The sequence below is a fragment of the Equus asinus genome, chromosome 29, assembly GCF_041296235.1.
Source record: "Equus asinus isolate D_3611 breed Donkey chromosome 29, EquAss-T2T_v2, whole genome shotgun sequence".
Taxonomy (NCBI): domain Eukaryota; kingdom Metazoa; phylum Chordata; class Mammalia; order Perissodactyla; family Equidae; genus Equus; species Equus asinus.
Window position 1 is genome coordinate 43,319,654 of NC_091818.1, and position 26,895 is coordinate 43,346,548.

Sequence of the window (26,895 nt, forward strand, 5' to 3'; positions counted from 1 at the left end):
ATCGGGTCGCGGCCGGCGTGCACCGCCCCCGCGGCGTGCGTCGGGATAAGGGGTCTCGGCTCTGGTTCTGCGCTGGTCACACGCCATGTGGCGCTGCGCGGGCCGGGCGCGGAGATTGCTGTGGGGGCTGAGTGGCCGGTGAGACGCGGGCGGAAGGAAGGAGGAGGGAGGGAAGGAAGGAGGGACGGCCGGGAGGGGCGAGAGACTGCGGGTTCTCGCTCGGGTCTGGGATTTCGCCCCGCAACCCCCTCCTGTCATGCATGGCCTCCGCTCCCCGAGACCCCTCGCCTGGGATCCCCGCTCCCCGAGACCCCTCGCCTGGGACCCCCGCTCCCCGAGACCCCTCGCCTGGGGCCCCCGCTCCCCGAGCCCCGTCGCCTGGGACCCCCGCTCCGCGAGACCCCTCACCTGGGGCCCCCGCTCCGCGAGACTCTTCGCCTGGGGCCCCCGCACCCCGAGATCCCTAGTCTGAGGCTTCCACACTGCTAGACTTCTCGCCTGAGGCTCCCGCTCCCTGAAACCCCTCACCTGTGCCCTCTGCACCTCAAAACCTCTGATCGGAGGCTCCCGTACTCCTAGACCCCTCGCCTGGGGCTCCTGCATTCTGAAACACCTGATTTGGGGGCCCCGCACCCCGAGACCTCTTGTCTGGGGTTCCTGCACCCTGAGACCCCTGGTCTGGGCCTCCTATACCCCAAGAGCCCAGAGCCCAGCCCGCGGACCCTTGCAGGGCCCCCGTGAGGGTCCTTTTAGCCCCTTGAGATGGCAGAGCCACCCTCCTATCACCTCGCAAAGGAAGGGAGTTTCGGTCCAGTTACCACGGTTGGGGTGATGCAGAAAGACAAGTCTGCTGGTACAGCCAGGCCAGGCCCAAGGAGCTGGCCTGACCCCCTTTCCCTCTGGGACCTCAGGTGATCTCAGAGTGGGTGGCCCTGTGTACAGGTCGTCAGGGCTCTTGAAGGGAAGATGGTCATTAATGTGGATTTTAATTGGTGCAGTAAAAGCAACTGGCAGTTTGTGGCCCTCATTAAAACGCTTCCTCCCATTTCCTTTTTGTTGTGGGTGAGGAATCCTTAAGGGACCTGAGGCTTCCACACCAAGTGATTATGCTTGAGTTACATTCTTAATGAAATTGTAGCCTCTGGGAATTGAACTTTTTTTTTAATGACTAGATTTATGGAAAAAGAATACATTTATTTTCAGACCTTGAATGAGCATCGTGCCCTGTGAGTTTGTAAATTGACGTAACATTTTACTTATTAAAAAAGGATGAATGGGGCCAGCCCTGTCGCCTAGTGGTTAAGTTCCACATACTCCACTTCAGCGGCCCCAGTTTGCGTATTTGGGTTCTGGGCACAGACCTACACCACTCGTCAGCCACACTGTGGCAGTGACCCACATACAAAAGAGAGGAAGATTGGCACAGATGTTAGCTCAGGGCTAGTCTTCCTCAAGAAAAAAGAGGAAGATTGGCAACAGATGTTAGCTCGGGGTGAATCTTCCTCACCTAGGGGGAAAAAAAAAAGGACGAGTTGTTTAGTTTCATGCTAATTTACAGAGGCTTGTTTATGGTGCAGTTTAAGTGCTGTTAGCTAAGGTGAGGAAACACCGGGTTGCCAGCTGTTGGGGTGCCCTGCTGCTGTGTTCAGAGTTTGAGTGCGGGAGAGTTATTCATATATGGTTACCAGAAAGTCTATGGGGGGAGGCCCGCGATTCCTCCAGCTTTTCATACACTCTCAGTGTAAGCATTTCCTTTTCATGACTGTGTTTTTCGTGATAAATAATTCCTTAAAATCCTCTGTCCTGTAATTCTAGAATGTGCTAAATCAATAAGAAAAATATTGGTTGGTTCTAGCATATCTCCGTAATATTGCCAGATACTGACTGAGTCAGTCTTTTCTTTCCTTTCCTGTACACATCTACTTCAAATTTTTCTGAGATAGGTTAATGTAGAAAATTCCATAAAACATGTAATACAGTTGAGAGAAAAATTATTTAAAAGTAAGTTGTGTCACCATTGCCCAGTTTAAGATGACCTCTAACCAATGGTAACGCCCCCTCCCTTTTAGATGTAATCTCTTTCCTGGTTTGCAGAAATTATTTCTTTGCTTTTCTTTGTATTTTTACCATCTTTGTGCATTTCTTCAATACAGCGCTACCTGCTAGAATAGTACTGTGTCTCTCCTTGGTATTTTTGGTTCAGCATCATGTGACCCACGTCTTTGTTAACGGGCAGTTGTGGTTCATTCATTCTATGGCTAAGTTTTTTTGTTGATTAAATAGTCCACAGTTTATCCACTTTCTGTGCCTGAACATCTGGGTTGGTGGAGTCTGGGGCTCTGAGGAATGGCGCCCACATTTTCGTACATGTGTGCTGGTGCACGAGTAAAAGTTCTCCTGGGCACGTACATCGAGGTGAATGATTTGCTGACCTAAATAACGCCAAATGCTATTCCACAGTCAGAATTTGCACACTCATTAATGGTGTATGAGTTCCTGGTAACACTACTGAATTTTCACCGATGTGGCAGGTATGGAATGGGACTTTATTGTAGTTTGAGTTTATTGCGATGCTGTGATGGAAGAAGCCATTTTGATGTGGAAGTTGTTTTTATATAGGTAAGGAAATTGGTATCTTAATTGTGTTGTGGTTAGTTGTGAACATGTACAAATGAAAGCTGCTCAGCATTTGATCATTAGTTGCTATTATGAAGCTTTAGCGCAGTTGGGATACAAGATCACTAAAACTGAGAGCTTTCCTGGAAGTTAGTTTTCTGGGATGTGTTTGGAAGATGGAAGGTTTAATTTTTCTTTGTGGATTTCTCTTTATCACATGGTGTGTTTTCATTACGTTACGGAGCTCTGTCAGCCGGTTTTCCTGGAAGTCGTCTGACTTTGCTGACTTTCCTTGCTTGTAGCGATGCCGGCCTCAGAGCCTGGAGGTGGAGGAGCGACACAGCCTGTGAGAGGGCGCTGCGGTATCACGTCGGAGAGAAGATCCACGGATTCACCGTGGGCCAGGTGGGGGCCCGTCCCGCGGTGCGCGTCCTGTGTGGACCCCCTGATGGGAGAGCAGGAGGGCCTTCAGATCAGAGACTGGACAATTGTCACCTTGTGTCCCCAGGCCCTGGCCTCGCTCCTCTGCCACTGGAGGTGCTCGCCTGAGCGGAGTTGGCAGATGAAAGGCTTTCCTGATTCTTAAATAAGTGCAGGTCCCCATACCCTCCCCTGAACCCCTTGCAGCCTCACACCTTTTCAGATTTTCGAAAGTAAATCAGCACATTAGCATGTCTGCGTCCAGACACGTGACTGTTCACGGAGTGTGAAAATAGACTCCGAAGGCCCCACCTCTATTCAGGGCAGCTGTTACCCTCAAAGGAATTTGCTCCAAACGTAGGCAAAAACTTTCTGCCTTTGAGCCATTTAGGTTTCAGAATTATAGAAAAAAGATTGTGATCCTGTATTTACTTAGTTTATGTTAAAATGTATTTCATTTGGTTTTTGTTTGCTTAAACTTTCACATCTTTCAGTGCAATACTTGAAAGTACGTACTTACGTAATTGACTGGCTGTTGGCTTCATGCTGTGCTTGGCACTCTCACAAATACAAGGCAAGCAGCTCAGCATCCAGAGAGATGCGTGCAGCTGTAACACGGGACAGTGGGACGAGCGTGGCAGAAGTGCGGAGGGAAGAGGAAGTCAGGAGGAGGGGCGCTCTGCTGATGAAGCGCGCTCTGCTGATGAGGCTGTGGGACGGGTTCCTGGAGCAGGGGCGTGTCAATTAAGAAGGAGAGCCGCCCTCTGTCTGGATAGCCTGAGCAGGGCCGGGAACAGTGGGTCGTTTACTTGCCTGAGCAAGGGTGCGTGGGTGGGCGAGAGCATCTCTAAGGTCCCTGAAGGCCGAGCAGAGAGGTTTGGATTTGCAATAGTTACTGCTCAAGAGGAGCATACTTGGAATTCTTTCCCTCTATTTTTCAACTTTTCTAGAAATTCATTTTATGATAAACCGTGACCCTTGTTTGAGAAGTAGCTCCCAGGAGAGCTGTTATGCAGCAGACGTCTCGCTGCACCTGCTGATTTTCTGTATGTGGATCATCTCTCACGAAGCACAGTGAGCTCTAAGATGTGAGTCACTTAATAGCCATAAATCATGCAGACATCAGCAGGCCCCTCTAAGCACGTGGTTCCTCGGGCAAGGCCCCCGAGCTGGCTCAGGGAACCGGAGTTGTCATCTCTGCCTGGCCGGTCACTTGCTGTGTAGGCGCAGACGGGTCTCGTTCATGGCCTCTGGACAGCGGGGGTGATAAACAGCGGGTTATCAAAGTGAGCGGGCATTGTGATTGGAGGGGACGCCCCGGCGCAGTCGCACGATGTGGCAGTTCTGCAGCACCGAGGACAGGGAAATTATGCAGAGGCTCACCCAGATGAAGGACACTGGGGGGACTTATGCCATCCGGACCCCCCATGAGGAATGAGTGACAGCCGACAGCCCCGGCTCACCACTGGGAACCGTCATAAACTCGGAAGCAAAGTTTAGTCCTCAGAGCATCCTTCAGCCCCCCAAGGCCGAGGTCTGTGCCAGCATTTCCCTCCCGGCAGGGCCGTCTGAGTGTCCCGTGAGACGGTGTTTGCAGGAGTAAGACACACAGCAGATGCTCCAGGGACAGCTTCATGCCTTGGGGCAGCTGCTGTGACAGAGGGGTCTGCCCCCCGCCGTGTGTGGTCTCGGCAGGTGTTCCCATCTCCCCGAGCTGCGGTTGTCTCATCTGTAAATGGGGCGAGGGTACTGCCCTTCTGGGCCACACTGCAATGTTCAGAAAACGTCTAGGAAATAGCATTCACAGAAGGCACGGTGTGTGCCATCATCAGCCTAGGTCTGGCCTTCGTCGTGCTGGCTTCTCAAGGTCGGTAGGTTCAAGGCAGACCAGCCTGTTCCCACAGCGTCCTTAACGTAACCCTCTGAATGCCCTTCCTTCCGAGGTTAGCTGCTCATGTGTCTTGTCAATTCAGGTAACGTCCATCCCTGAACTGTCGCTGACGGCTGTGAAGCTCAGCCATGATGGCACGGGAGCACGATACTTACACCTGGCCAGAGAGGACACCAATAACTTGTTCAGGTGTGTGGGCGTCCTGAGAAGGGCCGCGGCCGTGTCTGCTTAGAGCAGCTCCCGTGCTCGCGCGGTACAGGAGCTGCTGCCGGGGCCCTGGGAATGGAGGGAAAGCTGGCATGGGTTTACACCTTCAGCTGCACGCGGTGATGTTTACAGTGTGGGTGGGAGTTTCTACGCGCCATGGTTGGAGAGCGTCGTTATGAAAGACGATGCTGTTGAAGGGATCAATCCGTGCTCCGAGGCCCCGCAGCCTGTGACGCTGACCTGTCCCCTCCCCGCAGCGTGCAGTTCCGCACCACCCCGAGGGACAGCAGCGGCGTCCCGCACATCCTGGAGCACACCGTCCTGTGCGGCTCTCAGAGGTACCCATGCCGAGACCCCTTCTTCAAAATGCTGAACAGGTCGCTGTCCACCTTCATGAACGCCTTCACAGGTGAGACGGCGTCCCGAGCCCGAACCGCTCCTGGGTCTGCAGGGCGCACGGGCTCGAGGTCACATGGTTCCAAAGATGAAGCAGGGCCGTCGGCGCCCTGTCGACTAGAGTAGGTTTACCTTTCTCTCGTCTAGTTGAAAGATGGTGGAAGTCCAGTCCTGTAGGAAGGCCATACCATGGTTGGGTTATAAAAACTGGGATTTCAGAGAAAAGGCATCTGAGGTTTTTCCTGGAAGAGGTCAAAACAATTTTCTTTGGGGAGTATTGCTACAAAATTTGGTCTCTAGCCTTTTGTCAGTGTCACGGTGGTGTTTCGTTTTACTTTTAGGAAGTGGGGCGGCAAGTAGGCCGGTGGTGTGCGCAAAGAAGTGCCGTTAGAGAGCCAAGGCCGCCGCTCCGGGCGTGCGAGACAGCAGTGCCCGTGCTGGGTGCCCACCTGGGGCAGGGGCACCGCCTCCCTGCCGCTTGAAGTTGGCACGTGCTGTGAGGGAGGCGAGGCTGGAAACGAGCGGTTCCTGGGGCATCTGTGTCTTACGGTCTCTCTCCCCTCACCCGCAGCCAGCGATTACACTCTGTACCCGTTTTCCACACAAAACCCCAAGGACTTCCGGAACCTCCTGTCCGTGTATCTGGACGCGGCCTTCTTCCCATGCCTGCGGGAACTTGATTTCTGGTGCGTGACGGTGATGGCTGACGGGGGCGTTGGAGAGGGAGTCGCTGTCACCCCGTGACCCTTTGTCGTTGTTTAGGCAGGAGGGATGGCGGCTGGAACACGAGGATCCCAGGGACCCGCAGACCCCGCTGGTCTTTAAGGGGGTCGTCTTTAACGAGATGAAGGGGGCGTTCGTGAGTGTTTCCTTTGTGGATTGTGTTAAAATTATCTTGCTGTGTGAAATATTGGGATGTAAGTAGGTTTGGGAGATAGTTGACATCCTGTTACATCATTTAATTGTTCTCATCGTGTGGAGCTTGTTGGATTAGCTGGGGGACGGGGCTCTGAGCAGAACCCAGGGGATGCTAGAAAGGCCAGATCATTCTAGAGCCCAGTCTTGTAGACTAGCCATTCTCAGACTGGTGCATTGAAGACATTTGCAAAACATGCCGAGCAGTGCTGCTCTGGTCAGTATTTCTGTTTTGTTATGAAAAGTGTTTTTCGAAAGATATTTATGTTAACAAGTAATGATGGGTTAAGCTAATGAGGGAATAAGTAACTTTGTAAAATATTTCAGTTTTAATTTCTAATAAAGAAAAATTACATGTACACAGACACACAAAATCAAGAAACCCACGTCATCACAAGTTCCGGGGACCCTCCCTAATTCTAGGAGTTTGAAGGGTCTGAGGCCGGGCAGTCTGGGGACCACCATCCTCGCAGCCCCTTTGACTCTGGGCGCCCGCCTGACATACGGGCTCGCCGGCCACCCCGTGCAGCTGTCGGCTCTATCTTTTTCCTTTAATACTCAGCTAGGGCTGCTGCTTGAGACTCAAGTTAGGGTGATGGCTTTCCCTCTGGAAGCCATGGGACCCTGCCGCGCGCAGCTCGTGGTCAGAGGGACTCCTAGCTGGTCCTCCCTCGGCTCTGGGCATCCCTGCCCTTCCCTCAGCTCTGCATTGTGGGCGCCTGGTATGCACTGCAAAGTGGAGTTTCCTTCCCTTCTGAGAACCGGTCTCCGGGTCCCACGCGGAGACTGGATGTATTGGAGGCTTCGTTATTGAACAGTGTCTGCCTGGGCGTCCTTGTTTACCATTAGCACGGTTTTATTTGCAAGACATTATAGGTATCTGCTCTCAGAAGGTGACTGATTTGCTATGTGTTGTAATGTAATGGTGTGTTTATTGCATTACATACGTGTGTGTGTGTTTTTGAATTTGAAGACAGATAACGAGAGGATATTCTCGCAGCACCTTCAGAACCGACTCCTTCCCGACCACACGTACTCCGTGGTCTCCGGTGGGGACCCGCTCTGCATCCCAGACCTCACATGGGAGCAGCTTAAACAGTTCCATGCTACTCACTATCATCCCAGTAATGCTAGGTAAGGTTCATTTCTAAGGTTGAGTGGTGGGATGATGAAGAGCTGACTGGTTTGGGGGCTGGCCTGTTGGCGTAGTAGTTAAGTTCATGCACTCTGCTTCAGCAGCCTAGGGTTCGCAGGTTTGGATCCTGGTTGCAGACCTACACTCTGCTCATCAAGCCATGCTGTGGCGGTGTCCCACATAAAATAGAGGAAGATGGGCAGAGTTGTTAGCTCAGGGACAACCTTCCTCACCAAAAAAAAAGAGTTGCCTTGTTTGCATTTTCTTACACTAAATTACACAGCTTCTTGGATTTGGCAGAGATGTGTGCTTAAGAACAATGTAAATTTGGATAAGATTCTTCACTTATTAGATTGCCTCTCTGATTTGCTTGGACGCTCGCTCTAAAAGTCTACAGCATCTCAGCTTTAGGATGTGTAATGAGGGAGTGCTTGTGCGGTGTCTTGCTCGTCAGACTCTTCGCCCTTGGTCCTGGAAGTGCTCCAGAAATAGCGGTTGCAGTTTTTAAACCTCATATACTTGCTTTTTGATAAATTGCTTGTTTCAGGTATCATTAATAATAAAACACTAATACTTGTATTTATAAATATACCAAACAGTAATGTTAAATTCTATTGTGAGATTATTTTAAGTGTAAAAACATTTAAATTTTAATTGTGGAAACTTTCAAACATACTGAAAAGTATAGGGAATAGAATAATGAACCCCTTACACTTATCACATAGGTATATCCTTGGCCAACATATTTTAGAGGAAATTATGGACATCATGATGCTTTTCCCCTAATACTTGGATTTGGACCCTAAAACATAAGGGTAGTTTCTTACGTAAGATAGTGCCATTTTCACATTTAACAAAATAAAAAATACTAGCTTAAAACTACGACTTCTGAATTCCGATTTTCCAGTACTCTCCAAAGTGTTTGTTTGATCCAGATGAGGCCCACATACTTGGTAAGGCTCTGTTTTTCTCCTTGTAGACACAGGCCGTCTGACAGCTGGTGCCCTGACACCAGTGAATATTGAGTTCCTTGTGAGCCTGTTCCTGGTTCTCGTATTCATTGAGTGTTGCCTGGAGCGGTTCCTTTAGTAGAGTTTGCAGAGTTTTCTAAGGAATTTGTAATTTCTCGTACAATTATTAGCTGGGCTTCTGTAAAGAGCAGCCTTCCCCATCCACGGGGCAGCCGGCTTCCTGGAGTGCGGTTCTCAGGGGAGAACTGGGGGTGCTTCTCCTTGGCTGTCCCATTTTAGGGGGAGACGGTAGCAGGAGCTCCTCCAGTGACAGAAGAGGCTTTTTTAAAGCCTTGTTTCTTTTATTTTTTAATACTTTATGATCTCATGGAAATATTTTCAGGTATGTATGTATGTATGTATGTGTTTGGGGTTGTGTGACCAAATGGAGTCTTTTTATTTTATTGTTTTATGCTCCGATTGTCCCGAAGTGGCCCGAGGGAGTCCTTCAAGCTCATCCTGTGTGTCACAGTTTCTTTAGTCTTCAGTAAGTTGTTTGAAGGATCTGTAAGATATTAGTCCCCCAGATCTCTCTGTTTATTTATTTTATTGGGATATAATTGGCACATAATCCTGTTTTCAGGCGTACACCATAATGATTTGAGATACGTGTATTGTGAAATGATCAGCATGGTGTTAAGTTAACATCCATCACCTCACGTAGTTGATTTTTTTCTCTTGAAGGGAACTTTTAAGATCTGGGCTCTTAGCCTCTTTCACATACCCTGTACAGTATTGCTAACTGTAGCCACCTTGCTGCACACGGGATCCCCAGAACTTGTCTTCTAACTGGGAGTTTGTACTTCTGACCCCATTCACCCCACCCCCCACCCCTCGCCTCTGGCCACCGCTGGTCCGCTCTCCGTGCGTCTCGACCACAGCTTGGACATTAGATTAAAGAAAAAGATCAACTCTGGCATCATAACCTTTTTCCTTTGGATAAACAAATGTGTCATCTTAAAAGCAGGTGTAATCTGAAACTTGTAGCCTAAAATCGAACTTGGTGAAATTCTTTAGCTTGTCAGTCCCACAGTGTTATTGCATTGCTGTAGGGAAGGTCTCAAGGTGTTTAACGTATAACTTACTTGGTTTTTATAACACTTTTGTAGTACGTTTCAAGTAAAATAAAGAGTGATTTTTGACAGATTTACATTTAATTAATACCTTTGCACAATTTGTCTTGTGTGTGAACCACCTATCTAATAAAAGGAGCAAAAGACTCTATTTGGTATTTGTAGTTAAGCTAAGTAAAAAAATGTGTTCCTATATAAAGTTCGTTTCAATGTGGAAACCGTCCTGTTACGGCTGCTGTGTCCTGCATACCCTCGGTTTCATACAAAAACCCATCTGTGCTGAAATCTCTTTTTAACTGAGTCTAATAGATTCTCTCCCAATTTCAGGTTCCTCACTTACGGTAATTTCCCGTTAGAACAGCATCTGGAACAAATTCACGAAGAAGCGCTGAGTAAATTTCAGAAAATTGAGCCGAGTACCGCCGTGCCAGCGCAGAAGCCTTGGGATAAGCCAGTGAGTGTGCTGCCCAGACAACAGTCAGTGTGTTCACCATGCCTGTTAGACGCGTGAGATGGAAACTCAAACTGAGCGTCAGTAATAGGGTTTTAAATGTCTGGTGGGCTCTGCTGTGTATGTAAGAGCTTCTCAAGCCTAAAGAATGATGATTTGCTTGAAAAGAAAGTTAATTTGTTGGAAAGCGTCTCTTGGGCCATTATCTATCTAGACAACCAGTGCTGGTGTAAACTCGTTCACTCGTGCTCTGTGCCTACTTAACGCATCACGTCGTCTTACAGAGGGAGTTCCAGGTCACGTGTGCCCCGGACTCGCTGGCCGCGGGGTCCCCCAGACAGACGACTGTCAGCGTCAGCTTCCTCTTACCAGAGTAGGTATCTGCTGCAGAAGTGGGGGCAGTGTGGGTGAGCAGAGTCGGAGTGGGGTCCTCCCATCGAGGGTGAATGGAGGGTTAGGATCCAGAAGTCTAGCAGGCAATAGAGGCCGGGAAGTTTTTACAACCTCTGGGTTGGTTTTGGGGAAACGCTTTTGGTAGGCATCCAGGAGAAAGGTTGCTTACTTATTGCATCTAAAGCTCATTCCTACAGAGAAAAGGCTGGCTCCGAACAGGAGGTGTCACCATTAGGGGGGCTTATATCAATCGATGCCTTTGAGCATGGGAAGAGCGCTGTGAACAGGGCCTCAGAAAAACGTACGACACGCAGAGCTCTAACTCGAGTGTGCGCGGGCAGGAAGGGCTCCAGCGCACTCCATCGGGTTGTCTGACCCGAGCAGCTGCATGGCTCGTGCCCCATCTCGTCGTGTTTTTGTCTAGGTGTTGATGTGTGGCTGTAATGGAAATAACAGAGGTCAGAGTGCTTGGCACGCTGTCATAGCCTTCGAAATGCAGCTCAGTCACCCTTGTAGTTTGGGACCCAAAACTATCTCAGTATCTAAGAGCTCTGCAAACCAAAAAAAAGCAAAAAACAAAATTCCTTTGCCCATATAACTGTTAAAATAGAGGTTGAAATGCAAGAATTTCTAGTAGAACTTCTGCTGCATTGTAAATACAAGTGTTAATTTTGTAGTGATCTTAATGCCTTTGAAAACATTTACAAGGGCCCACAGTTTCTTTCCCCTTTTGTTCTCCTGCCCCCACCTTTTAACTGCAGGATCACTGACACCTCTGAAGCCTTCACATTAAGCCTTCTGTCTTCACTCCTGATCGGTGGACCCAACTCCCCCTTCTACAAGGCCCTGATTGAATCTGGACTCGGCACGGACTTTTCTCCTGATGCTGGGTGAGCTCTGTTGTCAGCAGATCCGTCCTTGCACCTGGGGCAGGTTTACGTTTGACAGGGTCTGGACACAGTCTGGGTTGTCACATCTGAGGAGGGTCACTGGCCTCTGGTGGGTGGGCATCAGGGGTGGCGCATGCCTGACATCCCACGGTCACAGGACAGCCCAGAACCTTGCGCTAGAGGATCATTCCAGTACTAGCTGTTTATATCCCCTGCAGGGGACTGGCCAAAAAAAGAAAAGCAAAAGGAAAAAAGACAGCTTTTCCAAGAGCTCAGGATGACATCCTGCTGCCTGTTTTAAAAGTCAGGTCATTAAATATCCTTTGAAATCTTAGGATTTTGTAAAACTCACTAGTTCTCTATTTCACTTTGCCATTCCTCTAAAGTTTACATTGTATTGATTTTTAGTACTGTTAAGCATGTGAATGTAGATGTGACCAGTTCTGTGTGAGGGCACTGCTTTAATTGACGCGTCCGTGTGGGCCTTGGGAGTGGAAAGTCCTCGGCCATGTTCTGTAGAGTATTTGATGTTTAAATAAAGCGTGTTTGGTGAATGACAGAAGTTGTTGGGATTCTGATGCTTTCCCTGCTGTGTCCGCTAGATACAATGGCTGCACCAGAGAGGCCTACTTCAGCGTTGGCCTGCAGGGCATTGCGGAGAAGGACGTGCAGACCGTCCGGGACATCATCGACAGGACCATCGGCGAAGTCATCGAGTGCGTATGGCCTCTCTGGTGATCGCGCATTCTCAGTTCCCGGGCTCTTGGCGGGGAGGGCAGCCAGGCGTCTCCGCTGTCTGGCTGTTTCTTACGTAATAAAACGCACTTGTTCACATTTAGTTGTTTACCTATCATCTCTGCTGCTTTGTTCAAAAACATTCATTTATTTTCAACATCTGTTTTCGTATTTCTTCAGGAAGGGATTTGAAGATGATCAAATTGAGGCTTTACTTCATAAAATCGAGATACAGATGAAGCATCAGTCCACCAGCTTTGGACTCGCCCTGGCCTCGGTGCGTGATTTTCCAGCCGCCTCTCTCTTTTTCCTTCTTTCTTTCTTTGTTTTTTTTGACTTTTGCGATTAGTGGTTCTTCACAGTACTAAAAATATAGATTGATATTCAGAGCACCTTTCATTTGAACCTGCAAAGTTAGGCTGTTTTGGATCTGATAGAAATTTACTTTTAATTTAGTTCTTTGTCTTTTTACTAGCTTACCTAATTGGCTATTTGGTACTTTATGTCTTTACATAAAATAGACTTACACAGAATACTTTAAACGGGTGTGGATTTCTGATAACTGTTGATCTCTTGGTAATTATATTTTCTAAAAATAATTTTAAACTTATGCGTTTTTATTAGGAAAAAACAGGTCTGAAATGAGTTTCGTTTCTCTTCTTCTGACCAAAGAATGTCTTAATTTTTGTTATGAACAGTCGTCTGTGCTGTTTTTAAATATAGAAACTGAGATCTTAATAAAATGCCATGCCTTCAGTATTTACTGGGCTGATGTAGCGTTCATGGTGTAATGTGCGTGTGGATTTAAAAATCTCTGTTCCAGTACATCGCTTCCTGCTGGAATCATGACGGGGACCCCGTGGAGCTCCTGCAGCTGGGAAGTCAAGTGGCTCATTTCAGGCAGTGCCTTAAGGAAAATCCGAAGTTTTTGCAAGAAAAAGTGAGACGGTATTTTAAAGTAAGGAAATCAGAGAACTTCTGTCTATAATTTTGAAGTTGCATTTTATAATAATGAAAGGAACATTAGGAATATAATCTACGTTATGTAAGTCAATTTTTGTTAATGAATAAATGACAATCTTTTAATTATTAATTAAAAATTTAAGTGCTCATGTTAACTTAATTCTACTTTCCAGCTTCTGATGCAGGTTGGTTTTTATATGAATGTCTATGTGTACTTTTTACATATGAGTGTGTGTGTGTCTGTATTGACAGGGCATTTGCATATCTGTCTGTTTTGTTAATAGAAAGTTTAGAATATGAGAACAGTCGTCAGTGTGTGCGTGTTCCGGTTGTTCCTGTGAAGGACTCTGTTGGTGCTTGCTCGTTTGTTCCCTTAGGTGTCTGGGCGTCTGTCCTTGGTGTGAGTCCCCTGTAGGCAGCTGTTACTATAGTGGAACTTCTTATGGGACCTTATGGGGCAGGGCGGGGGCTGTGGTCCGTGTGTCGTCGTTTGGACGCGGGACAGGATCTCATCACTTGACCTTGGTCGCTGCCTTGTTCTGGTTATTTTGCACAAAGTTCAATACATTGGGCCTTAATAAAGTCTTGTCTCAGTGTGGCTTTTTTTGTTCTGATTGTTGCAGAATAATCAGCATAAGTTGACTTTATCGATGAAACCCGACGACAAGTATTCCGAGAAGCAAACACAGATGGAAACAGAAAAACTGAAGCAAAAGGTCAAGTCTCTGTCGGTGAAAGACAAGCAGCAGATCTATGAAAAAGGTCAGGCGTTGGGTCATGTTCTTACGACCCCCGGGCCCCCAACCCGGGGGCTTCAGGAAGTCAGTCGTGGAGGCATTTATTCATCCTGTGTTTATGGGGCGCCTATAAAGTTCTGTTGTCGGTGCAAGCGGTTCCACCCCAGTAGGGTTGACCCTGTTCTCGGAAAGATCCCCCTGTCGTTCAGCAGGAAAGGCAGGCGTACAGGTGAAGAGGAAGCTTTACTTGTTTGGGGAATTATACCAGTGCTTTCTGTTCACCGGGGCTGTGGTTTGCCGTCATAGCGTGTGTTGTGTTGCAGTGCGTCCTTGCTTCCTGAGGAGCCGTGTGGACAGAGTGAGCTGGGAGTCAGGAGAGGCAGGTCTCGGGAGGGACAGAGGCCTGGAGCTGGGGCGAGGCCCCCCCCCGTGAAGACAGGAACGGATGTATGATTCGTATGGTGCTAACGTGCACTCACTGTGAAGCTCAGTGCTCCTACTCCTGAGCATTGACCCAGGAGAAGTGAAAGCGTGCGTCCACACGGAACTGAAGCAGCCCACATTTTCGTTGACATGGACATGCTCACCCGGACAGGTGGCTCGGCCGTAAAGCCAGGGAGCCCTGCTGCCCACAGTCCTGTCAGCGGGCAGTCGAGTCCCACAGAGGGCAGGTCCCGCAGGCATGGTGTTGAGTGGGGTTGGTGGGCACCGGAGGCAAAAGGAGGGGCACATGTCAGAGGTTTCTGTCCTGCCTCCGCCTGCGTTCAGAGAAGGCCGGGGGTGTTCTGAAGGGTGAAAGAGGCAGACCTGGCACTGTGGCTGGGACTGGACGGGCCAGAGAGCAGGAGGCGGCTTTTTCAGATGAAACGCACAGAACTAGAAAGAGGTGCGAGGGGTGGGGACACAGCACTGACTGGGGACTAACAAGCAGATGATGGGGGCCCTTGGAACCTGAGGAGGTACAAGCAGGTGGGAGCACGGCGCCCCAGTGCTGCTGCAGGCCATGCCCCGGGGAGGCAGCGCCCGTGAAGAGCTGCCCTGAAGTGCCCCCTGGGGCCAGTGGGTTGGTCACTGTGGCTCTCGGGGCCTGGTGATGGGAACTTCAGACGGATGTGGAGGTCAGGGAGCCCGTCAGACACCGGGCGTCCGGTATCTTGGTGGCGTGATGTGGCCACATGCATGACAGAACTGGACCATGCTGTCTCCCCGCGTGCCCCTTCAGCTGTCTTGAGGTGTGTTCTGAGCCTCTGGAGACCCCGCAATAGTCCGTGTGGTCTGGGCAGGGCTCCCCTCTCATCAGATCAGTGGAAGGGCAGGCCCAGAAAATGCCTTTAAGCCGTTTTAGAATTTGTGAAATTTATGTGATTACACAAGCGTTTTGCTGAGATTAGTGAAAGTGAAATAAGAATAAACAAGCACAAAGTTATTAAATTTCAGTCAGGCAAGAAATGGTTTGAAAGGTCTACAAACGAGTTCAGTCTGTCTAGTATAAAATTTAGGGGGCAGTGTTGGGGCTGCCCGATGGCGCAGCGGTTAAGTTCACATGTTCCACTTCTGTGACCTGGGGTTCGCTGGTTTGGATCCCAGGCACGGACCTACACATGACTTGGCAGGCCATGCTGTGGCAGGCGTCCCACATATAAAGTAGAGGAAGATGGGCACGGATGTTAGCTCAGGGCCAGTCTTCCTCAGCAAAAAGAGGAGGATTGGCAGTGGTTAGCTCAGGGCTAATCTTCCTCAAAAAAAAACAATTTTAGGGGGCTGTGGAGAAACAGCTTGAGCACAGTACCACCCCCAGCAAAACCGTTCTTTTAGTTATTAAGAATGAGAGTTAGGGGGGCCGGCCCAGTGGCATGCTGGTTAAATTCATGCACTCTGCGTCAGTGGTGTGGGGTTTGCAGGTTTGGATCCCAGGCGCAGACCTAGCACTGCTCGTCCAGCCCTGCTGTGGTGGCGTCTCACGTGAAACAGAAGAAGAGTGGCACAGATATTAGTTCAGTGACAATCTTCCTCACAAAAAATAAAAAAAGAATGAGAATCGGGAGGGAGCTGCCTACTGAGCAGGTGGTTGTGCTCCTGGGTCTGGTTTGCTTGGATGTGGCAGGTCCCTTGAAACCATAGTGCCAGTGGGTCCCACACCCCAGGGGGCGGCTGATTCCCATGTGAGTTAGGAACAGAGAGGGCGGGTAATGACTAAGACCTTTCCATTCGCCTGAATGTTGGTCCCCCTCTTTTTCAGGTTTGGAGTTACAGGCTCAGCAAAGTGAACCCCAGGACGCCTCGTGCCTCCCAGCATTGAAGGTGTCGGACATCGAGCCTGCCATCCCGTTCACGGAGCTGGAGGTGGCCCTGGCAGGTGAGTGTGAGCGTCGTGTTGCCGGGTGCACGGGCTCAGGGGTCAAGTCCCGTCCAGGCGCCACAGGAGGCGGGAGCCACCTGCCAATTCCTCGTCCTGCTCTCCGCGTTCCCGTAGGTTGTGTTCACCGTTCAGGGGCGATGGACAGCTGTGCTCGGGAGGGCCTGTGTGTCTTCCTGCGAGCGGGCCTGAGGGGCGCTGGGATTCGCTGTCCTAGACTCGGGGGAGGGCTAGGCTTGTGCTGTGGCTGTGTAAGCGCACTTCTTAGAGGATACCGGCGTCCTGGGAGCCCCTGGGCCTCAGTCTGGGCGGGGGATGACAGGACAGGAGGCTCAGCCCCTCACCACCCTCAGGCACTGAGTCGGGGGGCGGGAGGGAGCTGCGGGCTCTCGCCGCCTCTGGTTTTCTCCGCCCCTGTCACTGCCTCACTCTGCCTCCGGCTGGAAGTGCAGAGCCGGGCTCTCTGGGACGACATCCCGCTGTCAGGGTGGACGTTTGTTCATCTTCCATGTGGGGTCTTCTCTTCACCGTTCTGTCCCGAGGATGTTCTGACCGCAGTGTCACACTCCCTCCGGTGCCCAGCTGGGTAGGAGTCCCCACTGTGCTCAAGCATCTCAGGGATCTCTGAAGCCTCTCCTGCCTTTTTACTTTCAGCAGAACTTACCCTGTTTACACACGTCTCATCTACTTGTACGCTCGTGTGTGCATTTGTGAATGAAACTTGTTCTTCTGAATGAGGCTTCTAGGGAGCGGGGTTACGCCCACTGATGTTTTCATCCCCGCACGGTCGGGTTTATTGGGAAAGTTCTTGCGTGTTTATAAGAGGAATTGGGGAGGGTGGATCAGTCATCAGTCAGTGCGTCAGTTCCTCCACTGGGCTGGGGCCGTGCGCTGGTGAGATCACACCTTGCGTACCTGACGGGCAGGGACCATGGCAGCCTGGGGTGCCCAGGGCAGGACAGACACCATGTGCTGGGACTGCAGGGCAGCCGTCAGGGACCCGGGGCAGGGGTAGGCCTCATGAGAAGGAGGGGTGGCATTTGGGATGGGTGAGGTAGTGGGTTCAGATGTAGCAGGAGTGACCTGTCAGAGGCCACTCAGATAACGAGGAGGATCCGAGCAGAGGTGGTGAGGGTGGACAGCAGGAGGTGAGGACCAGCCGTGTGCTGGTGTAGTCGTGGACCCCGAAGAGCATCCTCATCTTCTCGTTCTTCACAAAGCGAGGGTTGCTTTAGTGTCGAAGGCCTTCAGCGTTTACCATAACAAAAGTATAATAGAGAAATTTGTCTAAATTATAGCAAACAAATAGTGTGTCCTTGCTAATATAAATTTTAAATGTCCATCTCTGAGAAGCGTTAGCATTATTATTAAAATATTAAACAATAATTCTATGGTTAAAATTTTACTGGTAGAGATCTGAACGGTTCTGTGCCGTCTGTTTCTGCAGCCGGAGACATCCCCGTGCAGTACTGCGCCCAGCCCACCAACGGCGTGGTCTACTTCAGAGCCTTCTCCAGCTTGAATACCCTCCCCGAGGAGCTGAGGCCCTACGTGCCCCTCTTCTGCAGCGTCCTCACCAAGTAAGGGGCAAAGACACACACATTTATTAATTCCGCACATCCTAGTATGTGTCATTAATGGGTGTTTTCTGTGATTATTTATTTTGTTTTAAAGCATCAGTAATCACTTTCCAGTGAGACTTTTTTTCCTTCAAAACCCATAGTGTTTGACAGTGTGTAAATAGAGTGTGCAGTGTATCTGTTGAGAATTTTTCTTAGGAAAATCATATTAATAAAACATAGTACATTAAAATATTTTTAAACTCAGAGTATAATGTGATACAGATACGTCTGTGTCAGTGACTAAGTTCTTTGTAAGACTGAAGAGAATGAGTGTTTTTCTTTAGAAAACATGAGTGATTAACTCTAGCACATCAGCTGGGGCCGCCGTGAGAGACCGTGCTGCGTGTGCCCTCCCTGAGCTGGCTTGTGGTCCCTGTGCCCCTGGGTGAGCCGCGGTCTGGGAGCAGACCTGCAGATACAGCAGGGCGCACGCCGCTATGTGTGCCTGCTCCTGCTCCGTCTCGGGACCGAGGGAGGCAGGCGCGGTGGGTAGTCGGAGCTGTAGGCTTTGCCTCCTGCGTTCCGGGAAGGAGGGGAGAGAGACCTCTGCAGCCAACAGGGCAGGACTGTGTCACCGCCCCGACCCCACCCCAGTCACGGTCACGTGTGTGCAGTCCTTGCCTGGGCGGGGTCCCCCGAGCCCTGGCTGAGCCTCGCCTCGCATGGAGAGCACCTCTGACCTTTCCGAGCTCTCCATCCTTTTTCCATCATCGCTCCCCCTCCTTGTTCTTTGATAGCACACCGCTTTTAGGAAAAGCCTCGCTTTTGTCGTCTCAGCTTAGATCATTTCTTGCATTAGCAGCAGCAATTAGAGTGTTTCTTCCAAAGGCATCATCAGTGTTGGGATCACCTCTGCTTTTCTTAAAAACTCAAAAAGGCTTGTTCTCCGGGTCTCCTCCCTGAGACTGTCGGCTACTTGAGCAGATGGCATCTGTGCAGAATGCTGTGGAGGAGAGAAGCTTAGGGACGGCTTGTAAACGTGTGAAAGCTTAGGGACGGCTTGTAAACGTGTGAAAGCTTAGCACTGGTCAGGACTTGATTCTTCTCGCTAGACAGCGGCTGCCGAGGCGTCTGGAGGACTGGACACTGACCCCCTGGACGGGAGAGGGTGGTGGGCGACGCAGAGCCGGCTGTGGAGAGGCGCCCGTGCCGTGCAGGGGGGAGGGGGAGGGGTTGAGAAGCTGTGGTCACTGGATTAATGCAGCGGCTTGTTTGGGATGAGGTGGCCAAGATGGCGTGGCTGACAGGGACATCTTTCTTTGCTGTTACTAGGCTGGGCTGTGGCACCCTTGACTACAGGGAGCAAGCTCAGCAGATAGAGCTGAAAACGGGGGGGATGACCGTTTCTGCCCACGTGCTCCCCGACGGCTCGCATCTGGACACCTACGAGCAGGTATGTTGTCTCCACGTCACACGGCGCTCCAAAGTTTATTTCTCCAGCATCTTTTCCTTTTAAATTACATCATAGTTAATTTCTTCTTTTCTTTCTTTCATGATTTAGGGTGTGCTTTTTTCATCCTTCTGCCTCGATCGAAACCTACCAGACATGATGCATCTGTGGAGTGAAATATTTAACAAGTAATTTGATTTGCAAAGATGTCAATCCTGGGATGTGTCAGAGATCTGGGTCTGATATGTACTCAAAGCAGAGGTTTACCCGTCTGTTGGTTGTTGATTTCTCAGCCTAATTGTACTTGTAATTCCTGTGTGAGATTTTTGAGGATGTTTAGCTCGTCTGGACACTGAATAGACTTTCCATGACACAAAGCGGGTGTGGATGGGTCTCTGGGAACTGACTGTGTTTCCTTTGTCCGCAGCCCGTGCTTGGAGGAAGAGGAGCGCTTCAGAGTCTTGGTTAAGATGACCGCTCAGGAGCTGTCCAACGGAATCCCAGACTCGGGCCACCTCTACGCGTCCGTCAGGGCGAGCAGGACGCTGACGCCTGCGGGGGACCTGCAGGAGACTTTCAGTGGGATGGACCAGGTGGCGAGCTTGGGGAGCGTCGTTCTTTGGGGTTGGCTGGCTCCCCGAGAGTTGGTAATAAGCCGTTCATGTCAGAAAAGCTAACTCTGACCAGTTTCAAGAGGGAAGAGGTTTTCTTAACTCACCTTCCTCCTCCCACCCCCAGCCCTTCCGCTCCCCATGCCGGGCACGTGCAGCCCTCCCCAGGCACAGACTTGGGGTCCCAGGCCAGGGTGTCTGGTTTGCAGACAAGGCGCGGTGTGTGGCCCCCGTTCTGCCAGGGGGTCTGGTCTGCCTCACACACTGGTCCCTTTGGCTTAGGTGAGGCTCATGAAGAGAATTGCAGACACGGCGGACGTCAGACCTGTCCTGAGGAAGCTCCCACACATCAAGAAGCACCTGTTAAATGGTGATGGCATGAGGTGGGTCCGGTCCGTTTCTCGGCGAAGGTCTCCTGCCTCATCCCGTTCAGTGTCCCTTGCACTTGACATTGCAGTCATGGCACCTTCCTCTTCAGTTCAGAGGGAACGCTTCGTATGGTCAAGGGCGTGATTCTAGACTTCACGTGTTCTGATGCTTAAGAAATCATTTAATATAGGGAAAAAACAATAGTATTTTAAGTTTGATAAATGAGGGAGGTGGGAAAGAAAGTGAGCTAATTTAATTATGAAACTGCAATGTATGTTTACTGCAAAGATTTAGTTACATTGCTCCCAAAAGTAAATAGCAAGTGTTCTGTAAACGAGCCACCCGTGAGACCCAGGGAAGGCCAGCTTGCTCAGGAGCAGAGTAAACACACACAGTTTGCTGCAAGAATAATTATACGGCGGTTTGAGGAAAACGTCTGGCACTTGGCCATCCACACACAGTTGGCCTTAAGCCCTCAGGCTTGTGAGCAGGACAACACATAATGGTGGCTGACCCCTGGGGTGTTTTCTGCATCTCACTGTCTGTGACAGGTTTAGATCAGCGTGGAGCTCCCCATAGCGTCCCGGGACCTCCCCCGGCCATTCCTGGACATCACCGCAGGTTCTCTGGGCAACAGGAGGGGAGCCCGGGGTCAGTGCTGGGCCTCATGCCGGGCGAGCTCACTTCCAGGTCCTGGATCACACTCAGACCTACACCCGTGGTGTCTCAGGCAACCTAACCTTGTGCGTGGGACACTGCTTTGCAGATTTATAGCAAGCAGTAAAGAACATATGCAGGGGGTTGTGTGGTGCCTGGAATACAGCCGGTGTTACTGTAATGGTGCTACTGTTAACTCAGCTGAAATAGATCTAAGGCCTAAAGAAAGAAAGTGCCCCTTGTCAGTGTGCTGTACAATTCAGGTGACTTTGATGAGACAGTATCTGTGGTTCTGTAGAATTTGGAAGAGTTATATCAAAGTATATTTTGAGAGCATGGTAATTCTTTGGCAACTTAGAATTTTCTGCTTTAATGACCAGTTCACATTTTCAAATTGTTGGTTTCTCTTCTAGACGGTAATTTAAGTTTTCAGTTTTCTGGTAATGAAAGTCTAAAGGCATCATTGGCAGATCTTAATATTCTCTGTGTTCTCCTGCGTCTTCAGAGGAGCAGAATTTAGAGTCAGAAACGCAGTCTTTGCATCTTGATGGCTGTTAATTAGCTGTGTCACATTGGAATATGGGAAAGGCTTTTTGATAACTTGAAAGCGTCTTCGCTTTCCTTGTGTAGTATTTCCGTATTTGGTTGGTATTCCTTTAACGTTTTTGAGCAGTATTTTATACAAAAACAATACATTATTCACTTTTATTTTTGTACTATTTACACAAAATGTAGTGAATTAGTAACACAGTGTTTTACTTTTGATAGTGATAGCATCTGCGTACGTATGATCTTACAACAGGTGTTCAGTGAACGCGACTCCTCAGCAGATGTCTCAGGCGGGGAAAGCGGTGGAACACTTCCTCGGGAGCCTTGGCCGGAATAGGAAGGAGCGGAAGCCCGTGCGCCCGCATGTGGTCGAGGTAAGACAGCAGCGACGCTGCGGCAGCGTCCCCGGGAGGCGCCGGGTCCTGCGAGGGCTGCTTCCTGGAGCTGCGTGCGGCCGCGGCCCCTCCCGGGGAGCAGCCGAGCTCAGCAGGGCAGCTTGTCCAGCAGTGACCTGGGGAGGAGCGAGTCGCGCCCCGTGGCCTGCGCTCCGTCGTCGTCAGTGGGCCACGCGGCGAGCAATCTCCGTGGGAAGCAGTCGGGCCTGGGGCACCTGTGAGAACGGCCCTGGGCGGTGGCACGTGAGCCTGTCTCAGGGCAGCCGCGTCCAGTGCAGTCTCAGGGGCTGGGGTCCCTTCTCGGTGGGCTTCAGCCAGGCTCACCAGAGCCGCGGAGGACCCCTCTCTGTCCCGGACGTGTGGACGTCCCTGCCCCTTGTGGATCCGTCAGCCCAGCTCTGCGGGGCCCCCACAGCCCCCTGTGAGCGGCTGCTTCTCCGTGACCATCAGAAGGTGTACAAGGAGATTGCCTCCATTTAAAACCTTTTCTCAACCACTTCCACTCTGGGCCCCACACTGCTCATCAGCTCTTGGGTTTTCCGGAATGTACTTTCTTCCCTATTTCCAGTGAGTTGAGGGACTTTCTCGTTTCTCCTGGAAACATTTTATTTTCAGAGACCTGTTCCTCACGGATCCGGAGGAAGCATGCACGTTGGTGGCTCCCAAATCATAAGGAAGCTGATCACGGTAGGTGAACCAGCCCCTGTCGCTCCAGAAGGAGCCGGCCCCACTCGTCCGGGCTGCGCTGGGTGTCGGCCCTCTGCCCGCTCCTCACAGCCGCCAGGCGCCTCACCCTGCCAGCACGTGGACCCGAGTGGTTTCTCTCGCGCACAGCAGACTGCGTGCCCGGCCCCGTGCTGTGAGACGTCTGTTACTGCCCACGCTCTTGTCCCTGTGCCGTCTCCCTCGGTTTTAGCCTAAGCCACTGCTGAGTTACTGTCAACCCAGCTCCAGCCGGGCGTGTGATCCCTTCTTACACAGTTTGGTGGCTGTGGCGTTTGGTTTGGTCCCTCGCAGAGCAGGGCAGGTTAGCATGTTCCTGGAGAAAAGCGAGCAGGTGAGACCGCCCAGCCACCCAGCGATGTGCATGACGCACAGCAAATTGTGCCTGTTGTGTGACACTTACACCGGGAGGCCTCGTGCTATGGCTGGGGTGTAAATGTTAGGGGTAAAGTGAGAAGTAGTATGGGGTGACGTCCTGTCCGTGCCCTGCCTCTGGACGTGAGAACAGGGCTGGCTGCCCAGGCAGGCAGGGCTCAGGGGCCCACAGCGCTCCCCTCCCTCCGCAGGACCCCACCTTCAGTCCCTGCCAGATGAAGACGCACTTCCTGCTTCCCTTCCCCGTGAACTACGTGGGCGAGTGTGTCAGGACCGCCCCTTATGCACACCCGGACCACGCCAGGTACGGGGCAGCTGGCCACAACACTGCTGCTGGGGGCGGGCAAGGCCACGACAGGGGAGCACGTCAGGGGCCCTGCCGGGAAGGTGTGTGGTGGGTGCGACAGACAGAGGGAGACCGAGACTGCCGCGGGTGCAGGAGGAGAAGTTCATGTGGAGGCAGAATCGTGCCCCTTTGCCCCCTCTGTCAGCTCCCTCCCACTTTATAGGACGTGACCCTGTGCTCTGCCCTCAGGAACAGCCATGGCTTCTCAGCCACTGAATAGGAAATGTAGGTTTAAGGCACCAGTGTTAGAAGAGGTGCCCCTGGGTAGCGGGATTACAGATTTTTTCCCCTCTTTTTGGTGTGTTTCAGTTTTCCAACAGTGAACGTGTGTTCCTTAAGTAATAGGGAAATAATAGAACCTTCTGAAGGAAAGTACATGCAGAGGGTGAGCCCCAGTCCTGCTGGGGAGTGCGGAGCCCATCTGCACAGGCCTGGCACTCCTGCCTCGGACGTCCCTGAGAGGCCCCCCTGCCCCATCTGCAGGAACCCCTCCTGCTCCTGTTCCACGCAGCTCCTCGTCTGTTTCAGAAAAGACGGTGGGAGCGAGAGCTGGGCCGAGTGCTCAGTGAGGTGTCCTGTGCCTCTCCCTGGCCGGCGGCTCCGTCAGGCGGGTCTACATGGCCCTGCTCCCTCTGGCCTGTGAAGATGCTGTCTAGAACCATCCTTCTGTCTCTCACGCGGCAGCTGTGGCATTCATGATGGAAGTCAGTGGGGGCAGAAAACAGAGACGGTCCACTGGAGTGAGAGCTTAGGGAGGGCGGCCCGCAGAAACCTGTCTGAGAGCTTCCATGCCCATGTATATACGTGCTGACCACCGACGTTGAAAGAAACGACTCGTACGTTGGCTTGCACAATGAAAATTTAGACCTTCTTTTTGCTTTATTGGATTTTAAAATGCTCTGTGTATTGTAACAAGTGAGAGAGAGCTGGAAGTGTTTCAGAAAAGCTCATGGCCCCCCCACCACCGTCCCCCTAACCCCTGGAAGCCAAGCCAGTGTTTGAAAATGCCTCTTCCTCACACTTTTCTCCTAGTTTTGTTCATTAAAATGGGGAGATCATAATGTGTATGTTACATTACAGCTTGATTTTCCTTATTTTTGCTTTTGGATTGCTTCGTATTGTACACGATACTTGCCTGTTGGCCTTTTTCTTTGAACTTGCATTTTTTATTCCTTCATTTCAGTCTTAAGATCCTGGCGCATCTGATGACTGCTAAATTCTTGCACACAGAAATTCGAGAAAAAGGCGGTGCTTACGGCGGCGGCGCAAAGCTGAGCCGTGGCGGCATATTCACGCTCTACTCGTATAGGTGAGCGTCCCTGACCGAGCCCCGCACGTGGGGCCGAGGCCCCTGTCCCACGTCCCTGACGTCGTTGGCTCTGTTCATCGTCAGTGTCGTTATACGTGCACCGAACTTGAGAAAACCACAGTCGCTTCCAGCTTTTATTCGCTTCATCGCTGCTGAGCCATACCCGCAATATCCTGTTGGGGTCAGCTTTTAGGGACAGTGGCAGAGAGAAGGAAACGTCTCCTTAAGTAAATCGTGGCGCTTGCTAACCGGCTGTTGAGCAGCAGAATCCCCCGCACTCTGGCCCCGTTTCCTCCCGAGGCCCCGCATGGCTCTGGGCTCCCGGGGCTTCCGAGCCACGTTCCTGCCCCTTCCTTGGAGTCGTCCCTCCGTGTCTGGGGCCAGCTGCCTGAAGGCCTGGCTCCCAGCGCCTTCAGGAGCGGGGGTTTGCATGCTGCCCTCTGGCCCCACGGCTTCCGGTTCTGTCCTGAGCTGGGGGCTCGGCTCCCAGAGGAGGGGCGGGCAGACCGTGAGCCCACCCTCAGCATCCACCGTGAGATGCGCTCGGCGCCACATGGATAGTGGGAGTCAAGGGCGTCGGAGCTCTCACCCTCCAGACTCTTGAGGGTCTCGCAGGTGGCCCAGCTGTGGGTGCACATGCAGGAGTGGGGTTTCTACCCCACCTGTCTCAGCTTCTCGGCACGAGTCTGCTCCCCCCCTTCACTCCCGACTTCCCCCGCCCGCCTGACCTCCCCTTCTGGCGAGTTCAGAGTGCTTAGTCACCTGGTGACAGCGCTGGGTGGACAGACGGCGTTTCCGAGGAGGGAGAACGTGTTGACGGCTCGTGCGGCCACGTTTAAATATCCATTGTTGATTTTCATCTGTGCCTGTTGGACGTGCTCAAGCAGAGGCATTAATGGCTCAACAACATCGAGGAACCGTGGAGTCAGCACATGACTGTCACATGTGTCCTGTTAGCAAGCGCGGAGGCCTCACTCTCTGCCTCTCCTAGGGATCCACGTGCGACGGAAACGCTCCAGTCTTTTGCGAAGGCCGTCGACTGGGCGAAGTCGGGGAGGTTCACGCAGCAGGACATTGACGAGGCCAAACTCTCCGTTTTCTCCGCCGTGGATGCTCCGGTGGCTCCTTCGGACAGAGGTATTGGGAGTAAATCACAAAGGGCTCCTCCGTACGTGGCATTGCCAGGCCGAGCACGAGAGCCCCTGAGCTGTGTGCTCCTCTCACCCCACCTCCCACCTTCTCTGCTGTGACCCTGAGATGTGCTTCTTGGCACCCGGGCAAGAGCAGCTCCAGGTCTCCCAAGGGAAGGGGTTGAAGCCCCTCACTTCAGAGATCGAATCATGGGAGGCCAAGAGGCCAACGGGGGTCCCCGGGGCTGTGGGACCCACGTCCAGCTGGAGGCCATTCCAGTGTGACCCTCACTCAGTCAGCGTCCTCATCCCAAACGGGAGTGGCTCCTGGGGGAGATGAAGGTCAAAGGTTTGACCTTTCGAAATGTGACATGGAACAGGGTCAGCACCTGAGGTGGCTGCTTCTGTGTGTTCTCTGTGTTTCCTTCCAGGGCTGGACCACATCCTGTGTGTCCCCTGTGCTCACTCTCAGGGGCGACCGCTTCCTGTGTGTCCCCTGTGCTCACTCTCAGGGCTGGACCGCTTCCTGTGTGTCCCCTGTGCTCACTCTCAGCGGCAACCACTTCCTGTGTGTCCCCTTCCAGGGCTGGACCACTTCCTGCACGGCCTCTCCGACGAGATGAAGCAGGCGCACAGGGAGCAGCTCTTCGCCGTCCACCGAGAAGGCCTTATCGCTGTGAGCAACAAGTGAGTACCGCTGGGTGGGTGGCTCCCAGTGTCCAGCTCGCGGTGGCCCAGAGGGCCGCTGTGGAGGGCCATCTGACCCACCCCGCCTGCCCACAGGTACCTTGGCACCGGGAGGAGCACGCACGGGTTGGCTCTGCTCGGGCCAGAGAACACGAAGATTGCTCGGGACCCCTCGTGGATCGTGAGATAGCAACTCTGCTGTCCGCGGCTGAGCCTACGGGCACATAGGCTCCGGAATGTTCAGCCTGGGCTAAATCAAATTTAAAAGGTCAAAAAAGACAGGTTCTTTCCAAAAATCGTGATCGTACATCATTCTTAAAATTCTGTCTAATGTATTGTCTACAAGTCAGACCAGAACTCTTCCATCTTAAAGAAGGAAGTGGAATGATCACGAAATTAATTGGAACAATCATGCACTAAATGCCAGAGATGCACAATATCTAATATAAATGCTTATTTTAACTTATTTTAGAATGTTTATTTAAGAAACTTAAAAATAAAAGGCAACTCTGACCTGTGCTTGGTCATTACTTCCAGTGGCACA

General features: G+C 51.4%; 1 protein-coding gene across 2 annotated transcripts; it reads left to right on the forward strand.

The window, feature by feature from the left end:
* On the forward strand, positions 1 to 26,864 carry PITRM1 (pitrilysin metallopeptidase 1). Of its 2 annotated transcripts, none has more exons than XM_070501179.1 (27): positions 1 to 138; positions 2,919 to 3,021; positions 5,010 to 5,116; positions 5,392 to 5,543; positions 6,102 to 6,216; positions 6,293 to 6,389; positions 7,419 to 7,579; positions 9,991 to 10,117; positions 10,399 to 10,487; positions 11,269 to 11,397; positions 12,000 to 12,113; positions 12,313 to 12,409; positions 12,956 to 13,090; positions 13,719 to 13,857; positions 16,072 to 16,188; positions 17,636 to 17,768; positions 19,083 to 19,203; positions 19,312 to 19,388; positions 19,628 to 19,793; positions 20,094 to 20,194; positions 21,640 to 21,760; positions 22,397 to 22,468; positions 23,071 to 23,183; positions 24,409 to 24,534; positions 25,526 to 25,671; positions 26,096 to 26,351; positions 26,448 to 26,864. In XM_070501179.1, the coding sequence occupies exons 1-27, from the start codon at positions 86 to 88 to the stop codon at positions 26,539 to 26,541; spliced, it is 3,261 nt and encodes a 1,086-aa protein (XP_070357280.1). In that variant the 5' UTR covers positions 1 to 85; the 3' UTR covers positions 26,542 to 26,864. The 2 variants fall into 2 exon arrangements, with proteins under 2 accessions (XP_070357280.1, XP_014711751.1); XM_014856265.3 differs by having other exon boundaries at positions 26,249 to 26,351.
* The last annotated feature ends 31 nt before the right edge of the window (positions 26,865 to 26,895 follow it).